Source organism: Pipistrellus kuhlii, unplaced genomic scaffold (assembly GCF_014108245.1).
Source record: "Pipistrellus kuhlii isolate mPipKuh1 unplaced genomic scaffold, mPipKuh1.p scaffold_m20_p_34, whole genome shotgun sequence".
NCBI lineage: Eukaryota > Metazoa > Chordata > Mammalia > Chiroptera > Vespertilionidae > Pipistrellus > Pipistrellus kuhlii.
Genome location: NW_023425534.1, coordinates 5,896,468 through 5,914,032, shown reverse-complemented (window position 1 = coordinate 5,914,032; position 17,565 = coordinate 5,896,468). Strand labels below are relative to the sequence as shown.

The window sequence follows — 17,565 nt, the reverse complement described above, 5'->3', positions numbered from 1 at the left end:
TCTGGCCGGCTGCGTGGGGCCGCGGAGCTGTGCCTGCGGCTGTATTCCGGGGAGTCCTGGGCCTTCTCCGCTGCGGCCCAGGAGAGCATCCTCACTGTGGGCCTCAGTAAATGTGTGGGTTTTTGTTTGTTAAGACAAAGATTTCTAGGGGACTTTTCCTTCTAAATCAAAGACTCACCCAGGAAAGCTTATGGTGCTTGTAGGGCGAGTACGGGAACAACACCCCATCTCCCTCCAAGCCCGGCTACGCCCAGGAGATGGGCGGGAAACCATCTGTCATAACCCAACGACTGCCTTTAAAACGGGAGAGAAAGATACATAAACGATGGGTTCCTGGGCCACTCGGCTCCAGTTCCGGCCCGAGATCCGCAGGTCCAAGGGGGCCCCCCCAGCACCGCCTGCCCACCCCCCCAGCCCCTGCGCTGGTTTCCGGCCCTGAGACCTGACACGCTCCGGCTTTCGGGTGCCTGTTAGAGTTCCCTGACCCAGACGTGAGGAATTAGTGCAACAGAAGATCCAATATAACTTTATATTACTTTACAGTCCATAAGCCTTTACACACAGCATAGGCCCTGCTGGGAAATACGCCTACATATTTACAAACACACAGTTGTACATATATACATGGTAACAAAATACAGGGCAGTCCAAGAATGAGGTTCATCTCAGACCCTTTTTAACGTTATTCAACCAATACCTTTAAAAAATTACTTCCCCATTATCTAATGTAACCCCCGGCCCATGAATCAGTGCGGTTGGTTTCCATTAGGGTTCCCGTCAGTGTGTGCTTCCTCTGGTTCCTCGAGATCGTCCCCCAAACCATGCTGCGGCTTGGCCTCCTCCTCGGGCTCCCGATCGGCAGGTGTGTCCGAGCCGCGCAGCCGCGGCCTCAGGAGTCCAGCTCCAGCTGCTCCTGGTTCTCGCTGAGCCTCAGCATCAGCTGCTGTTCATAGTACAGGCTCTTGGCGTAGTTTATCTCCTGTGACAACTTGATGGCGAGGACCTCCGACCTCACATGGACCTGCAGGACAGACGGAGTGAGCACCTGCCCGCCCGAGGGGACGGCCACAGGGCCCCAGCTCTAGACACAGGATGTGCACTTTAAAAAAAAAAAATATATATATATATATTTTATTGATTTTCCACAGGAAAGAAGGAAGAGGGATAGAGAGCTAGAAGCATCGATGAGAGAGAAACATCGATCAGCTGCCTCCTGCACACTCCCTACCGGGATGTGCCTGCAACCAATGTACATGCCCTTGACCGGAATCGAACCTAGGACCTTTCAGTCCGCAGGCCGACGCTCTATCCACTGAGCCAAACCGGTTTCGGCACGTGCACTTTTAAGAGATGGCCTCCAGGGCCCTACTCGCAGTCAGTGCTGATTTCAGGAGGGGGCGGGGAAGGCACGGAATCTGTGTCTTTTCAAGTCCCCCGGTGACTGTGCAGCCAGCCAGTCACTGAGGTTGGGGATGCCAGTACCTGGGGACGCTTCAGCTCCCGCAGGCTAAGAGCACAAGTCAGGGCTGCACCTTTGGGATTCCAATCCACATCCGGCCCACAGGGCCTCCAGGCCTTTCTGGTCCACAACACGGAGGGCTCCCTTGCCTTAAAGGGGCAGCAATGCAGCCGGCCAGGCTCCCCATCACGGAGAGGAACTTGTGGCAATAGCTCCTGCTCTTGGGTGTTAACTCTGTCAGTCGCCCAGCCCTGACTTCAGCCAATGACCCCAGGGGCGCTGCACAAGCCAAACCAAACCCAAGTGCATTCCTGGGCAGGAGAAGGTCAAGGGAAAGAGGCCCCACAGGCTGGCTGCTATTTCTGAGCTGAAGAAAGACCCAGAGATAAGCGGGAGCGTTTTAGTGACGCACCCTTCCCACGTGCGGGCGGCGGACGCCAGCCTTCCAGGAGAGGAAGGAGCGGGACAGCCTGGGTGTCATGGAGACACCGAGCCGGAATACGGCCAGGACGATGCTTCCTCCTCGTGCTCCTGCCGGGCCGCTGTCCCTCCCAGCGAGACGGCCACGTGGTCTGGGGTCACACAGCACCTGGTTTTGAACCCCAGCTCCTTACGGGGATGGTTAATAGCAACGTTCTTTTTTTTAAAAAGTCCCGCCTTAGCAATACCACCTAGCCTTTCATACTTAAAAGTACGCATTTTATTTATGGAGCATTTACCCAGGGTAGAGGCCTCTGCTGGACATTGCATCATGACAGCGGGTCCCCACCAGCACCCATGGGCCCTCGGCACAGGTGCTGGCACACCGGGCATGTGCCGGGCACCCGGGCGCCCGCAGGCGGAGGAGGCAGCACCACCCTGGAGAGCATGCAGCGAGCTCCCCCGTGCGGGGCTGGGCGGCAGCACCCCTGGGTACCGGCCCCCCTGGCCCTGCGGGGAGCTCCTGGGAGGAGAGGGGGCAGGCGGGGTGCCCTTGGCCTCGCTGTCCCTCCGCTCGGACCACGTGGTTCGGGGGGAGTACTCACCATGGGCTTCTGCTGGGAGGGGCCGGGGATGGACACGCCGCTGCTCGAGTTCACCGCCTTCTTGGTCACCTGCACGTACACCTTCCCGTGGTCTTTGGAGACGAGGCAGTGGTAGAGGTCGTCGTACTTGACTTCCAGGAAGATGGCCTCCCGGTCCACATAGTCGCCGCTTTTCAGGAAGTAGACGGCCTTGGAGGAGATGAGCACGCAGTAGCTGTCGATGTTCTCCACGGCGATGAAGCTGCCAAGCAGAGGGGCGTGAGCAAGGGGCCCGGAGCCCGCTCCCTGTCTGAGCCAGCGGGGTGGGGAGGGGGTGCCTGGTGTCTGAGGCCTGACCCCAGTCCAGGCTCCCTCCCTCCCCTCCCTCCCCGCAGGAGGTTCAATCGCTTTGAGCCCGTTTCCTCCTTTGTGAATCAGGAACAAAAGCGAGGCTGGCATTGCAGGCCCTTCCACTGGGGACTCGACCAGCGTCAGCACATGACTGACAGCCAACGAGGGAACCTCTTCACCCCGAAAGTGACCGTGGGCGTTTCCAGGGAGACCCCTGGGCAGCGCCAGGCGCGGAGGAGCCGTAGCAATGCTTTGCTGGACAAAGCGGAGGAAGCAAACAGTGTCCATGCGGACTGAGCAGCTGAGGAAGCGCTCAGCCAGGGAGGCCACCGCCAGCCGGCAGGCAGGCCGGGGTGGAGACGGAAGGAGGAAGTGGAGCCAAACAGGTCACCACGGGGCCCGAGGCCCGGCGCTGGCACTCCGACATCTACTTCCTTCCGGCCTCAGCTCTGAGAGGAGGCCGCAGCCTCTGCTCGGCACCTCCGGTGGCACCGGTGGGACCCCACTCAACTTTCAGAAACTCCACAAAGTAGAAGGTGCTTTTGCTAGTCAAGCTGCAATCCTGATTTTCCTACCTTTCAGCCATTGCTTCGTAGGGCACTTGGGCAGCTCGGAAAAAATCCCCCTCTGGAGCAGCCAGCGTAAGGGGAAGGTATGCGCTGTAAGCCCTGGGCTCCGCTCCACATGGAGAGCAGTGACCTGGCTGAGCGGGGGCAGCCTGAGCCTGGCTGCCTCCCCGATCCGGTGACAGCCTCACAACGGGCGGCCTCGCCGGCGGGCGAAGGACAGCAGCGGGCGGCAGCGGGAATCCTCAGAGCTGACCGCAGGCTGGCTGTCAAGCTGTGCCCCCTGGGCCTTGATGGCCTGAGAGGAATCTGCAAACTGTTGCTCAGAGCCCAGGCTCCCCCTGGAGCTGCTGGAGGACCAGAGTTCCAGGACGGCTTTGTCTCCACGTCAGGGAAGGAGGTGACAGGAGGCTTTTCTCTCCGTCCCAGCCTGTGCCAGGCACTTGCCCCCCGGGGGATTGAAGCTCCCAGACTCACCCTGCATTCAGAACACACGGTCCTCAGCCCACCTCCATCCTCCCCTCTCAGCCCACATCCATCCTCCCCTCTCAGCCCACATCCATCCTCTCAACCATCGCCATCCTCCTTTCAGCTACTGCCATCCTTCCTGTCAGCCCACCTCCATCCTCCCCTCTCAGCCTAAATCCATCCTCTCAACCATCTCCATCCTCCTCTCAGCTACCGCCATCCTCCCTGTCAGCCCACCTCCATCCCCCACCCTGAGGTCTCACAAGTCCCAACCTTGCACGCAGCCTCTCGGAGTTTCCCCATGGAGCACTCCAACCCCACCCCCTTTTAGACCCTAACTGCTCCCCTTCTGAAGCACCCCAGACACTCACATGTCCCATCTGACCATGCTGAGGGAGCAGTGGGTCCACATCCCCTCTCCGTCCCACCACTGAGGACTCGCTCAGCAAGTATCTCCCGCTGCCAGCCGCCATTTAACACGGCTTCACATGACAAACTGGAGTTATTATTCTGTTCTAACTGGTGCCAATGCCAAGAATGCCGACCTGTGAGGTCTCGATGCTCAAATGAAAACCACCCAGCAGCTTTGGGGTCCAGGCCGCTTAGCACATAATCCCCACCTCCTGGGCCCTGCCAGTCTTGGGACACAGCTTGACCACTTGATGGAACTACATGGGACCTACACAGCTGGTCCAGGGGGAGGGAAAGGGACAGAGACAGGCAGAGAGTGGTAAACACTGCTTCCTAAGGGAGGGAAGCACCACAGGGCCAGCCAGGCTTTTGCTGGGAAATCAGGTGCAGGCGGAACACAGCCATGACCTCCGAGTGCCGGTGAGCCGGCAGGAGCTGCTGAGGCTACACTGGGCTCTCAAAGGAGACCCCTGAAGCTGGCCAGTGCAGTTGGGGTGAGAGCAGGAATGTGCACTGAAAACCCAACCGAGATGATTTCTGTTCTGGGCCCCTCTGGGCCCTCACCCTGCCCCACGCACACCTCAGCCGCAGCTCCACGGTGACCTCCGTGCACAGCTCAGCCTGCAAAGGGCTGCCTCCCTTCCACGTGGTTGCTGCCCTCACACCTCCCGAGGGGCTGGCATTGGTAGCGCACTTCCCACCGGAGCGTTCACAGGCTTTAAAGCAGACTCCTTTTCCAGATGCCACAGATGGCACAAGTCCTGGGTCAGGCCAGAACCCCGGGCAGGGCGGCCCTGAGCTGGGGGCCACGTTGGGTGGCACCTCCCATGGTGCGGACTCAAGGCAGCGGAGGGAAACCCTCGGGCAGCGGGTACGCCAGGCCAGCTGCCTTCTCTGCGGTCCAGTTTCTTCATCTGACAGAGATGATGCTACCTGCCAGCTTCCGGCACAAACTTAGTGAAGTCACAAGGCCACTCAGAACGGGAGCAGTAAAAGGCAGAGCTCCACTCTGGGAGTCCAGGGGCCCATTCACAGGAACGGAGGCAGGGAGCCACAGCAGGCCGCTGGAGCTCAGGGTCCCCACCCCGGCCGGCACAGGACCCCCACCCCGGTCAGCACAGGGTCCCCCACGGCCGGCACAGGACCCCAACACGGCCAGCACAGGGCCCCACCCCGGCCGGCACAGGGCCCCAACACAGCCAGCACAGGGCCCCACCCCGGCCGGCACAGGGCCCCACCCCGGTCAGCACAGGATCCCACCCCGGTCGGCACAGGATCCCACCCCGGTCGGCACAGGATCCCACCCCGGTCGGCACAGGGTCCCACCCCGGTCAGCACAGGATCCCACCCCGGTCGGCACAGGGTCCCACCCCGGCCGGCACAGGGTCCCACCCCGGTCGGCACAGGGTCCCCACCACCGTTAGCAAGGGAAGCCAGAGATGGACCTGGCAAACCATTCTCCATTTTCCTCCTGCCGCTTCCTCAGCAGCCACCCCCCCACCCCCACGCTTGCGTGCGCATGCACACACACACACACACGCATGCACACAGACTCCTTTTTATATTACAAAATCTGGAAACCACATGGAAGAATAATTGAAAACTGAGCTCAAGATGAGGGCTTCTCCCTGGTAATGGAGACCGACCCCAAACTCGTCACTGCCAGAAAGGAGCCTAAAGTCGGGGTGTAAGAGAAGCCAGGCTCAGTAGTGCTCCGGGCGGGCTCCGCTGCCAGCACCTCCCTTCCTGGCCATCCCCCCGCGGGGGGCCTGCCTCCACAGCTTCCCCGCTGTGCGCCCGCTGAGTCAGACCCGTGTCACCGCGCTGCTTCCCACAGGGCTGCTCGGCCCACAGGGGCGTGACGCTGGGACACCCGAGGCGGACACAACGACAGCCACCGGGTCTCTGGGGGTCCTGAGTGCATCCTGCTCACCTCTGACCTGCTGGGGACGCCGGGACGGGGAAGAAAAGGAGGTGGAGAAACAGAGCTGGGATGGGGCCACCCCTCAGACATGAGCACCGGGAGCAGCGGGTCCGGAACTCTCAGGTTCTGTAGGTACAGCCAGCTCCTTACTGATCCCACACAAAACAGGCTTTTAGGCTTCCGTGAAAAGGCTTACTTTAACGCTCCTGTGCGGAGAGGAAGAGTAACGCTGGCTCGAGACAGTGTCTGAAAGTTTCTTCAGAGAGAAAGGAAGGCTGGGAGCTCGGGCACCCGGACATCCCCCAGACCCCGGGGTTTTCTCAGTGGCCCGGCGGCATCGCAACACCAGCCCGAACTCGCCCCGGTGGCAGGTGGTACGCCTTCTCCAGGCCGCATGGGCAACGGGACCTTCTCCTGCAGCACCTCCCTCCTCAGCCTGCGGGGCCAGCATGGCCCTCAGCCCCCATCCCCCAGCTTTCCAGGCGGAACGGATCACTTCCCGGTGGCCCGGAACACACGGCTCACACTTCCGTTCTAAAAGCAGTCATGTGTCACAGATAGCTGGTGATACCGTCTGTTCCCCTGCTGGACTGTAAACGTGCCCAGGAAACAGCCAAGCCTGACTCGTCCCTGCACAGTGGGACTCAGTAAGTGTCCGTGCTCGGTTGTCTCAGAAAATGGCAATGAAATGGCATCGCAAGGTCAATGGCATGCTGGCTGCAGTCTACCCTGTGGTAAAGGTAAAGCACTCCCTCAGGACTCCCGAGTTTATGCATCAGAGACTTAGCAAGTCCTGAACCTGGGTCAGGACAGTTGGAAAAGCTACCACGTGAAAGTTTTAATTCAGTGGCATGTCAAAGCATGCCCTAGGTGTCAATGGTTATGATAGATTATTTCCTGGTTTGGAAAAGGAAGCCATAAACGCTATCCCTGCCTCACAAGGACCTGTCTTGTTTTTACTATGAGCTTTGTATTTATAATTACGTGCTATTAGAGTCAACACTCTGACCTGTGCTCAAACAAATCTTCCCGCTTGCTCTCTCTCTCTGCGATGTCTCAAGAAGGACAGGCAAGACACAAATACCATAAACATTACATTCACAGAGGGGCAAGGGGGGAAGGTTACGCTGGGTTTTATTTCTTCCTGTGCGCTCTGAACTTGCTAGCCATGCGTGAGCTTATTTCATCCAAAAGAGCAAGGACTTAGCTCATTGTGGGTCTACAGGCTATGTTTGTTTCATTTTTTATATGTTTCTGTACGTAACTTGGTCTGAGGTGAAAGATTAGAAATAAAATAGCTACTTTTATTTATTTATTTTTAAAAAAAAAGAAAATGAGGTTTCTGGATACAGATAGATACCAATTAAATTGAAAAATCAATTTAATCAGATAGGACAAATTTTACTTGGACATCAGCTTAAGCCAGAGGGATCCTATTTCAAAACCCAAATTGAGAAAAATGGGAAGCCATGGTAATTCTGCAACATACCAGAGACATATTCGGTTCATTCTAAACTAAAGCCTCCGCAGCTGGCCAGACCTTCAGCCGCATGTCAGTAACTATCTTTTTAATACTAATTAATTAAATAACATGAAGAAAAAAAAAAAAAACGGGATGAAACTTGATCGGGGAGCACAGAGCTGAAGTAACCATGGCGCTGGGACTTTGTGGGGTTTTCGCTGCATCAGGAAGTAATTACACAATATTTTCCAGAAGTGAAACAGTGAGTTTAACTGGAAAAAAATGTGGAAACATTTAGTTAGAACAGTAGAGCAAGGTATTAAAGATCCTTTTAAGGGGTTAACTCTGAAGGAAAATATGCAAATAATTAGGTCTGTAAACATGTTCTTAATTACAATTCTAGGATAAAAGTCAGAGGTGTAATTGGCTCTCGTGTGCTTTTCCTGAAAAGCCCTTTCTTGCAAAGTGGTGATTCTAATACTCCTGTCGCCGTGGGGACCCTGCCTGGCAGCTGAGGACACATCAGAGGAACCCCGTCGCGTCCCTGGCGGCGACTCCTCGCACAGAACAAGGCCGTGGGCACCTGCCTCCTTCCACACTCACCGGTGCGATTGACCCCACGTGCGTGGACACACATGGTTTTCATCTTCAGCCAAACTTCATTCATGCCAATCTCTTCCCACAGTTCCCAAGAATTTCAAGAGTTTCAGGAAATCTATTTTACCAACTCCACTCGGATTCCCGTTTCCAGTTTGCCATGGCTGTTCTCAGGGGGTGTGGCTCCTTTCTCCCTGAACTCCTGGCACATGTCATTCTAGCGAAAATGAATTTTGCAAGGACTAGAGACGGAATTAAATGCACAATGTACAGTAGTTTATAATCTCAGCCTCTGATGCTGCTCCAAAGGAAAAGTGAACATTAATATCATGGTAAACGGCAGCCACACACACTTTCCTGAGCGCCCGTGACGTGCCATTCCAGGGGCTGAGGGCTCTTCCGAGAATGGGCCAGACACAGCTCCCTGCCCTCCTGGGGTCACCATTCTAGCAGCCTCTGCCCTTGCCAGGCTGAACCTGAAGGATGGCTTTTGGGCCTTCTATCCTAAGGCCAAAGTCCTACCAGAAAAGTGGCATAGCCGGGCTGGCATGGCTCAGTGGCTGAGCACTGACCTACGGACCAGGAAATCATGATTTGATTCCTGATCAGGGTACAATGCCTGGGTTGAGGGCTTGATTCCTAGTATGGGGCGTGCAGGAGGCAGTTGATCAATGATTGGTGTTTCTATCTCTCTCTCTCCCTTCCTCTCTGAAATAAATAAAATATATATATTTTTTAAAAAGTGGTATAAAGAGCAGCTGCATCACCAAATCCTCACCACAAGGAAGCAGGAATATACAGACATGCCTGGAGTGAGACCCCATTAGGATTCTGAATATTGGAGTGATGGCCAGGGCTGAGGCTGGACTAAAAGAACAGAACGTACGAATGATGCCTGCCATGGACTGAATTAAGTTCCCCTTTGATTCCTATGTTGAAACCCTCACCCCAATGTGACTGTTTGGAGTATGAAAGTAATTAAGGTCAAATGAGGTTATAAGGGTGAGGCCCTGATCCTACAGGGTTAGTGTTCTTATGAGAGACACCAGACAGAGATCTCATTCTCTTTCCTGGGCCACACCCACAGCAAGAAGGTGGCCACCTGCAAGCCAAGAAGAGAGCCTTCACCAGTAATTAAATCAGGCATCACCTTGACCTTGGACTCCCCAACTTCCAAAAGTATAAGAAAATACATGTATTGTTTAAGCCACTCTGTCTATGGTGTTTTGTCACAGCAACCAGAGCTGACTGAGACAATGTAATGCATCTCCATCAAAAGACCTTCCAGGAACACGGCAGAGGGCGTGTGTTACACCAAACACATCCAGGGAGGTGCCATCCTATCCAGCAGGCAGCAAATGAATTCTGCATTTGCCTGCTGCTACAGAAATATGAGATGGGGTTAGTATGCCACTGTCTCACCAATGACACCGAAGGCTATCCTCAGAGTTAGCCTCTGCTTCGGACACTTATCCACCAACAGAAAGCAGCCACCGCCCTCAGAAACTTCCCTCGTTTGCTTTATCTTAAAGCACATGTGTCAAACACAAGGCCTGCGGGCCAAATCCGTCCCGCCAGGCCTTGTAATGTGGCCCGCACCGCGCTGTCATCACTGCACTCTGCTGCGTTTCCATCACAATGACAGTTTATGACTGTTCAGTAAACCATTCGGCCCTCGATTTAGGCTGGATTTTAGATTTTGGCCCCTTCTCTGATTGAGTTCGACACCCCTATCTTAAAGTGAAACATAAGCATTGAAAGAAATTAAACTAGCACTGGCCAGGGATGGGGGATGGGGGGCCCGGGGCGGGTGGTAACGGGTGGGGGTGGGTCAGCTGTTTGGAGTGTCATCCCATACGCCAAAAAGGCAGTGGTCTATTCCTGGTCAGGGTACATACCTAGGTTGTGGGTTTGATCCCCAATTTGGGCACCTATATGAGGCAAATGACCAATGTTTCTCTCTCTCTCTTAAATAAAGACCCGTAAACATATCCCCGGTTAAGGATAAAAAGTAAATACAATAAATTAAACTAGCATTTTGCTACTCATCAGGCATAACTAACTGCTTTCTCTGGGCTGGTGGCTCTAACACTTAGGCTAGCGAGCATTTCTATGAAAAGTCTCCGGAGAATATCCTAAAATAGTGATATACTGAATTCTATCCTATCAACTCGAAAAAATTTCACTAGTTTAAAATACTACAAGATCCCAGGAATAGAAGGCTGCTCATTCAAAGAGTAACAAAACAATTGTAAGAAAATTGCATTCCCCGTATTTTCAGCTACTAGTTATTATTGGCTTATCTGCCTTGTTCCACTAGCTTTCAGCAGCAAACACTAGAACACTAAAGTTTAAGTCAATTTTACAGGTGGAAACAAAACACCTTAAAATTGAGAGTATTTTATTATCGTCTCTCTTTGATTTTAGAAAAAACCTGCCATTTTCTAGAAATACTAAAACATGACGGCCTCACTCTGAAACTCAGTTTGAGAAGCACAGCTTGCAGTAGAAGGCTGTTTTCAAGTGGCTTATTGAACCTCTGAAACCTTTGGGCCTCGGAATCTCTGACCAGTTCCAAGGTCTAAGAGTCATGACGACACTGGGGTCAGATGGGAACTTCTCAGCCTCAGAGACGGAAAAGACAACTCGGTGACCAACACGCCGGGCCCCCACTTACAACTCGTCCTGTATGTTGTCCGTCAGCTTGAAGAGCTGCTCCTGCCCCTCGGCCTGGCTCTCCGAGTAGCGGGGCAGCAGCCCCTGGGGCCCCGTGCAGCACCGCGGCTTCCGCACCCTCTGCGCCTGCGTCCTGCGAGGGGAAATGGACACAAAGCAGAGGTTAGGTGTTAAAATGATTCCCAGCTTCATCTAAGACAAACCCATTACTTATGGCAACACACACTCCACATTTAGTGACTGAACCAAGCCACAGGATTCGCTGTGATGTACAATGAGATTGGGGTTAAAGACACCAATTTTGAATTAAAACTTTGCTTTTGCCATCTCCTGGCTGTGTGAGAATGGACAGGTCGGTTAACTTCTCTAACCCTTGGTTCCAGTTTTCTCTGTAAAATGGGTGCTGCCCGCTGCCTCGTGGGACTGCTGTGAAGATCAAATAAAATAATGCCCGACCAGCCTGTGCCTGACAGAACGAGGCTGCCCGCCGGCAGTGGCTGTGTCTGCTGTGGTCATCACTACCGGACTTCCACCCGGGCACCTCCAGACTTGCTGGGGTCGGGGAGAGGAGTGACGGACTGTGGGTATTTAAAAGCACGTGCCCAGCTGCTGGGGACAGCGTGAGGGGCCCGGGAATCACGTGGGGGAAGAGAGCTCCGTGGACGGCCCCGGGCTACAGCCTGCGTCCTGCAGTGGCTCTCACTCAGGCCCCTCCGCGTGCGCTGCCCGGAGGAATCTGCTTTGCATGGCTTTCGGGGCAGTGATGTTGTCTCTGTCCACAAACCACACACAGGGTAACTGATAAGTGCTTTCTGGTGTTTTCCTAGGAACAGGAGTCCGTATTTGCCTTGGAAAGGCTGTGCATATTTCAGATGACTGATAAGAGTGTGCCGGCCTTGTACTTGCTGTTCTTTTCATTATTTGTTCCTGGATTCCTCCAAAGCACAGCACCCCTCTAGACACATCAAGAAGAGGCACAGGCTTGCACCCCGAGTTGGCGCTTCAGAACCAGGTCCTTGTGAGGGTGACGAGTGCCCCGGGGGGCCAATTGGGATCATAATATGGGCAGAGAGTTGGCACGCTACCCCAATGGGGTAGCTGCAAGCCTGGGGCAAATGCAAACCCCCTGGGCAGGCCTGCACTCTGCTCCGCTCACACCTTATTCTACTGCCCCCTGGCCCACTCTCCTCAGCGATGGGACTGAATACAGAATACAGTCATATACCATTAGTCACGTGCTCCAAACATGTTTGCTTCACATCTCACTTAGATAAAATGTTTGCTCCCTGCGTGGCACGCACCAGGAATGTAAGCGCCATGAGAGAAGGATTTTGTCTTGGATAGTGCCCGGTTCCCGGGGGAGAAGCAATGCACCTTAGATGAGTGAGTAAATGAATGTGTGTGGGGTGGGGGCAGGGATAGGGGCCACTGTGACCACTGAGTTAAGAAAGCAAAGACCACACGCAAATCGGTGGAGAGCTAGAAGATTGAGTCTGGGCTCTGAGAGTCAACACAGTCAAGGTAAAATGAAAACCAGCTAGAACCCCAACTCCCGACGGAAAGGGCCGGGGTGGGTCTGTCCCGTTCACTAATCTTCAAAGCAAAGGAGAAGCCTGGCACAAAGCCATGAAGCTATGGCTCCGCTGACACGTGTACTTCCCTCATAAGAAACGGAAGTGGGAAGAACATGCCCCCAAGGAGAGGAAACTTACTTGGAGCCCTAACCTCCTCTGAGGGGACCCCGGAGCCAGAGAGGCCGAGGAGAGGCGAGCCCTGGGAGCCCACATCTTGCACAGCCTTGGACAATGGGCGATGGCAATCAGCGTGCCTCTCAGCACATCACCACCAGCTTTGGCTGCATGAATGGGTATAAAATGGCACCATACTGTCCTCTCATTCCCACTCTCTCTGCTCTACCTAAAGGGTAATGGTGTCCAATAACAAAGCCAAGTGGCTAGCAACTGCCCATGGGCACCAGAACGGAAAGATCCCTGCCAGGATCTCAGGTCACCACTGAGGGGACCCCCCCTCCCTCGGGCCTCCCCTGCTGGCCTGCTCCTTTCTTCACCCTCACCCTCACCCCTACTGTCCAGCAGACTGGCTGCTTCTAGGGCAGGTCTGGCACTACATCCTGCCGATAACAGATCATTAAACAAGAGGTGGCAACACTCCACCCACTCACCTCTCGGCAGCTGACAGCACCTCTTGCTAACTAACCTGGACATAAAAGGTAGTTTACAGCACGGGTCTGCTAGCGCACATGCAGCAACTCTGACTCCACGAACCTTTGTTTAGCCAGAGGTCTGTGGTGTACTTAATTGCTGCCAGCTGGGGGCTGCTCGGCCATTTTAAGCCCTCGGCGGCTGCGGTTTACAAATTTCACAGTGTATAGAAAGAAGCAGGCCTTCCAGTCAACCAGCTAATCCAAAATGTCAGCACCAAACCAACCCGGGCTTTGAACTCCACGAGCACGTCAGGGAGTCGGCTGCGCAGCACGGACGGGGCTCCCCGGGGAAGGGCTGCTGATACAGTGGCTGATACGCTGCAGATATCCGCCGGCGAGAGAGATCAATGCCCAAGTCCGCGCCTGGCCGCTGCTCTCTGACACACACGGAGGCCCCGGCCGAGGATCAGAGCAATGAAAACAGTCCTGTCATCCTCCTCAGGCAACAACAAACCCAAACAAGGTGACACAGGAAGACCTGACTGGTTCCACTTGGCTGAGCTCGCCTTTCAGCCCAGGGTCAATAGTTGGCTGGCCATTATTTGTTCTTCGCTCACACGATGAGTAACTATGTCATAGTTCCATTAGTTGAAGACAGATGTTGTACACACATACACATACCCTGTACAGCTGAAGCTATCAGTAGGCTGAGAAATCTGTCATGGCCAATGTCTATCAACCCAATGAGTTTCAAAAACAATCGCAGAGGAGGAGAAAGTGTGTGCCAAACAGGGGACTTCCCTGCACGACAGACTGTTTATTGTGCTGATAATGCCATCTTCCTCAGGCGCCCTGAGTACTGACCCCAACGAGTGATGGATGGTGCCTGCATCTACTTCACGTGTGCGCCCAAGATTTTTGTTGTAATTAAATCTCTTACTTCTATATCTAATCTCTATCTATCTCTACTTGTTTGATGGCACAAATAGGCTGCGAACAAACAGCAAGTCAACCCAGACCATCTCTTCAGATATGGCTAATGGCTAACAGTTCCAAGACACCAGGATTCTTGACTGAATGGTTCCATCAAGCGTGTGTCAGTCTCGAAAGGAACTCAATAGTCTGAACAGTACTCTGCTCAGAGTGCGGTGGGTAAGCTTCCCCTGGTAGCACTGCCGGATAGACAGTGGCTAGAAGGCGGAGAAGCCTGCGTGCCACCAGCTACCTCTGACCTCGGGCCTACAGGCCTCCGCCCTGCTGCAGCCCCTCCCCGGCGTAAGGGAAAAGTAGCCACACCAATGCCGGCTCTCCTGGAGGGAAGCCTAGAGTTCGGCTTGGTTTACAAACAGAAACCCACTTTCTAGAACCTACACAGGGAGGGTACTGGACACATAGGGTTAATAACTACTGAGCTCCGACTGTTAAATCTTGAACCAAGAAATCTACCAAATCCCTATGACAGCTTGGATTTTGAACACAAAGCCAGGCTGGGCAGAAAGGAACCCCATGGCAGTCGAGATTGGCTCCTAAAGGAAGCTACGGAGGATCCAAACCGAGCGGCCAGAAAACAGCCCTGCTCAGGGCCTGAGAACGGCTTGTGCCGCCTCTGCCCCAGCGCCCACCCATGCAATGGACTCTTCCTGAGCATGTGCCCAGGCCAGCACCTGGCTCGAAAGACAGACAGGAACCACGCTGCCAGGGGCCTCATGGAACCCAATGGAGGAGATGAACAGAAACAGGCAGCGAGGGCTGTGAGGACAGGCTCCAGGGTGGGGCGGCCTGGGGCTGAGCCCCCCGTTTCCCCATTTACAAACTGGGACATATGTAAGGTGAGCAGACATCCCACTTTGAACCACTTGTCCCGCGTCCGGAGGTGTTTTAAAAAAGTCCAAAAGATTTAAAAGAATCTTTCCAAAAACCGGACTTTTTAAAATGCCGCGGGACAAATGGTTAAAAAGTGGGACGGTCCCGCTAAAAGCGGGGTCTGGTCACCTTAGACATACGGGAAGTTGTGTAACTTCTTGGAGCCTTGGCTTCCTCATCTGTAAAACGGGGATAACGATGGGATTGTTGTGAGGAGTAAGTCAACTCATGAATATGTTTCAAACAAACAAGACTTGGTGCATAGCCAACACTCACTAGCATGCTGCCTATGACGACGACAGCAATGACGCTCCTCCGCAGAGGGGGCCTTGGGTACGAGTGAAGGGCTCCAGCCTAGCCCAGGTGGCTGAAGCCCAAGGTAGCTGGGTCCAACGTCCAACATAGTTTTCTTACTGGGGAACTGGCTTCAAACTAAAACATTCCCCTTCCCCTTGCTTTCTTGTTAACAACATTCTCCTCACCTCTCCCTAGAGTTCTGAAGTCAGTTGTGTAACAACACATAAATTCCCACATTGTATGGTCACAATTGCGAATGTGGGAAAGATGTTGGATCGTATTGTTAGAAATTCTATTACTGTCGCTGTACGTTTTAGGAATTTGACATCCTGCGGTGGGGGGAGACATTTCCTGGGCTGAATTTTCTCCCATCAGTGGGATTCACACCTGACTTGTTTATAGGGGTCAAGGCTTCCTAGAACCTAACACATATTTTGGGGACCCCATGACACTGCAACTGTGACAGCAGGTAGGGCTAATGCCACAGACATGCCTACCGGGATTTCAATCTAAGAACAGAACTACTACTACTTGTTAAGGAACTGCCTGGAGGGGAGCCTGCCTGCTCACGGGGATGGGGGAAGGGCAGAGCAGACTGGCTTCAAAAAGAATTCCAACCAAGGGGACAACGTCACAGTGAGGTTACACCTGACCGAGCTGGATTTCCCAAACGCCTCACTTCTGCATGCATTCTGGGGAGGCCGTGCTTTAAAAAAAAAAAAAAAAAAAAAAAAAATAGAAGACAACTGATAAAGAGGCTTGCAACTTAAAAGTGAGGTATTTTACAAACGCAAGCACGCTTAATTTGTGTTCTGGTCCACCACTGAGTCAGATGTGTACAGGAACCCTTCAGCCATGGCCAAGCTCCCTGCTGAACCGTCACTTTTAATGCCAATCTGAAGATACTTCACATGGGCCAAAATATACAATTTCTGGTAAACGTGACTCTGTGGCTATTAAGTACAAATTCTAATGATAACAAACTGACTTAAAAAAAAACCCCAGATATTTTCAGGTCGATTTCTAGAAAACGATTACATAATTTAAAAAATAATTAAGTATGTTATCTATCTTCCCCCAAAGTTGATCTCGCTTAAAAAAAAAAATGATTTTAGAGAGAGGAAGGGAGAGGAGGGAGAGGAATATTGATCAGTTGCCTTTCGAAGCTGCCCCAACTGGGGATCGAACCCAGGGCCTAGGTTACGTACACTGACTGGAAATTGAACCTGCAACCCTTCGGTCAGGGGTAGACGCTCCAACCAACTGAGCCACACTGTCCAGAGCAACAAACAGTTGATCTTACTAAGGAGATAGAGTTTAGGAGTGTGTGGTACGAGAAGAACATAAGGCTTTGGAAAGAAACTGACAGAGGGAAATCACAGTCCAGCCGCTTGTTAGCCAAGTGATCCTGATGGAGCTGCTCTCAGCCTCAGTTCCCTTATCAATAAATGAGAATAGAATACTTATTGATCATATTGAGATGATATGTGAAAAGTGCCCAGCACAGAGCACACAGTAGGTGTCATAAATGTTATCTCCTTTCTCCTGCCCTTATTCACAATCATTGTACGTCAAGTCAGTTTAAAACACCTCAGTGCAAAACTTAAAACGTGGTGTGAAGTTTGCGTCTGAGGGCTCACTGTGGACCCTGGCTTCCCCACGTGCCAGGGCACAGCGGGTGTCTGGACACTCGGCTTTTCTAAGGAGCCAGCACCTCGCTTCACGGCGCTCACTCAGTTGGCCTGCCCCGCCCAGAGCTTGCTTACTTAAACTTTTTTTTCAGGAGCTACAGCTAAGCAGCCTAGCAGCTCGAGAAATGATACCGAATGCCCAATTCCTCGGACTGGAATGACCAGCGCTCTAGCATACGGCCATTTGCAAATTCACCATCGCAGAGGTTTTCCGGGGAGAGCCTGCTCTGAGTGGAGTATGAAAGGCAGCCTGAAGCCATCCACCCTGAAAATGAGATGCCGACTGAAGGGCTGGTTGTCTGTCCTCAGCACCTGCCCTGGGGGCCTCCACACTCAGTGCGTGAAGGGACCCCCTCAGGACCGAAGCTGAGCAGGTCTGGGGGTGCTGCAGCCGCCAAGGGGCCCGCTTTGTGGTTTGTGGCTTTTTCAAGACTACCTACCCTTTCATTCAGGCCGGGCTTTTTACACAAGCTTTTACTATCAAACAAACGAGGTGCAAAAGGAGAAGACGCTTCACAATGGACCAGGCCACTGAAATGTACAACTGCCCCAGGAATGAGAGCGTGCGCACAGCCGCCACCCTCACTGGGTGGACAGGATCAGTGTCAGCCCTGAGGTCAGCCTTTGGGTGG

At 53.4% G+C, this 17,565-nt stretch overlaps 1 protein-coding gene across 13 annotated transcripts in view; it reads right to left on the bottom strand.

Moving 5' to 3' along the window:
* Positions 1 to 506: 506 nt before the first annotated feature.
* VPS13D (vacuolar protein sorting 13 homolog D) overlaps positions 507 to 17,565 on the bottom strand; it is a 218,683-nt gene continuing 201,624 nt past the window's right edge. For 10 of the 13 annotated variants that reach the window (XM_045570624.1, XM_036460898.2, XM_036460896.2 and 7 more), the window contains 3 exons: positions 10,920 to 11,051; positions 2,485 to 2,725; positions 507 to 1,021 (listed from right to left, as the gene is read on the bottom strand). In XM_045570624.1, the coding sequence (XP_045426580.1) occupies positions 890 to 1,021; positions 2,485 to 2,725; positions 10,920 to 11,051 (505 nt within the window). In that variant the 3' untranslated portion in view covers positions 507 to 889. Of the gene's footprint in view, positions 1,022 to 2,484; positions 2,726 to 7,509; positions 7,918 to 10,919; positions 11,052 to 17,565 lie in introns of those variants that run through there. The other 3 variants (XM_045570631.1, XM_045570634.1, XM_045570633.1) reach the window with 2 other exon arrangements.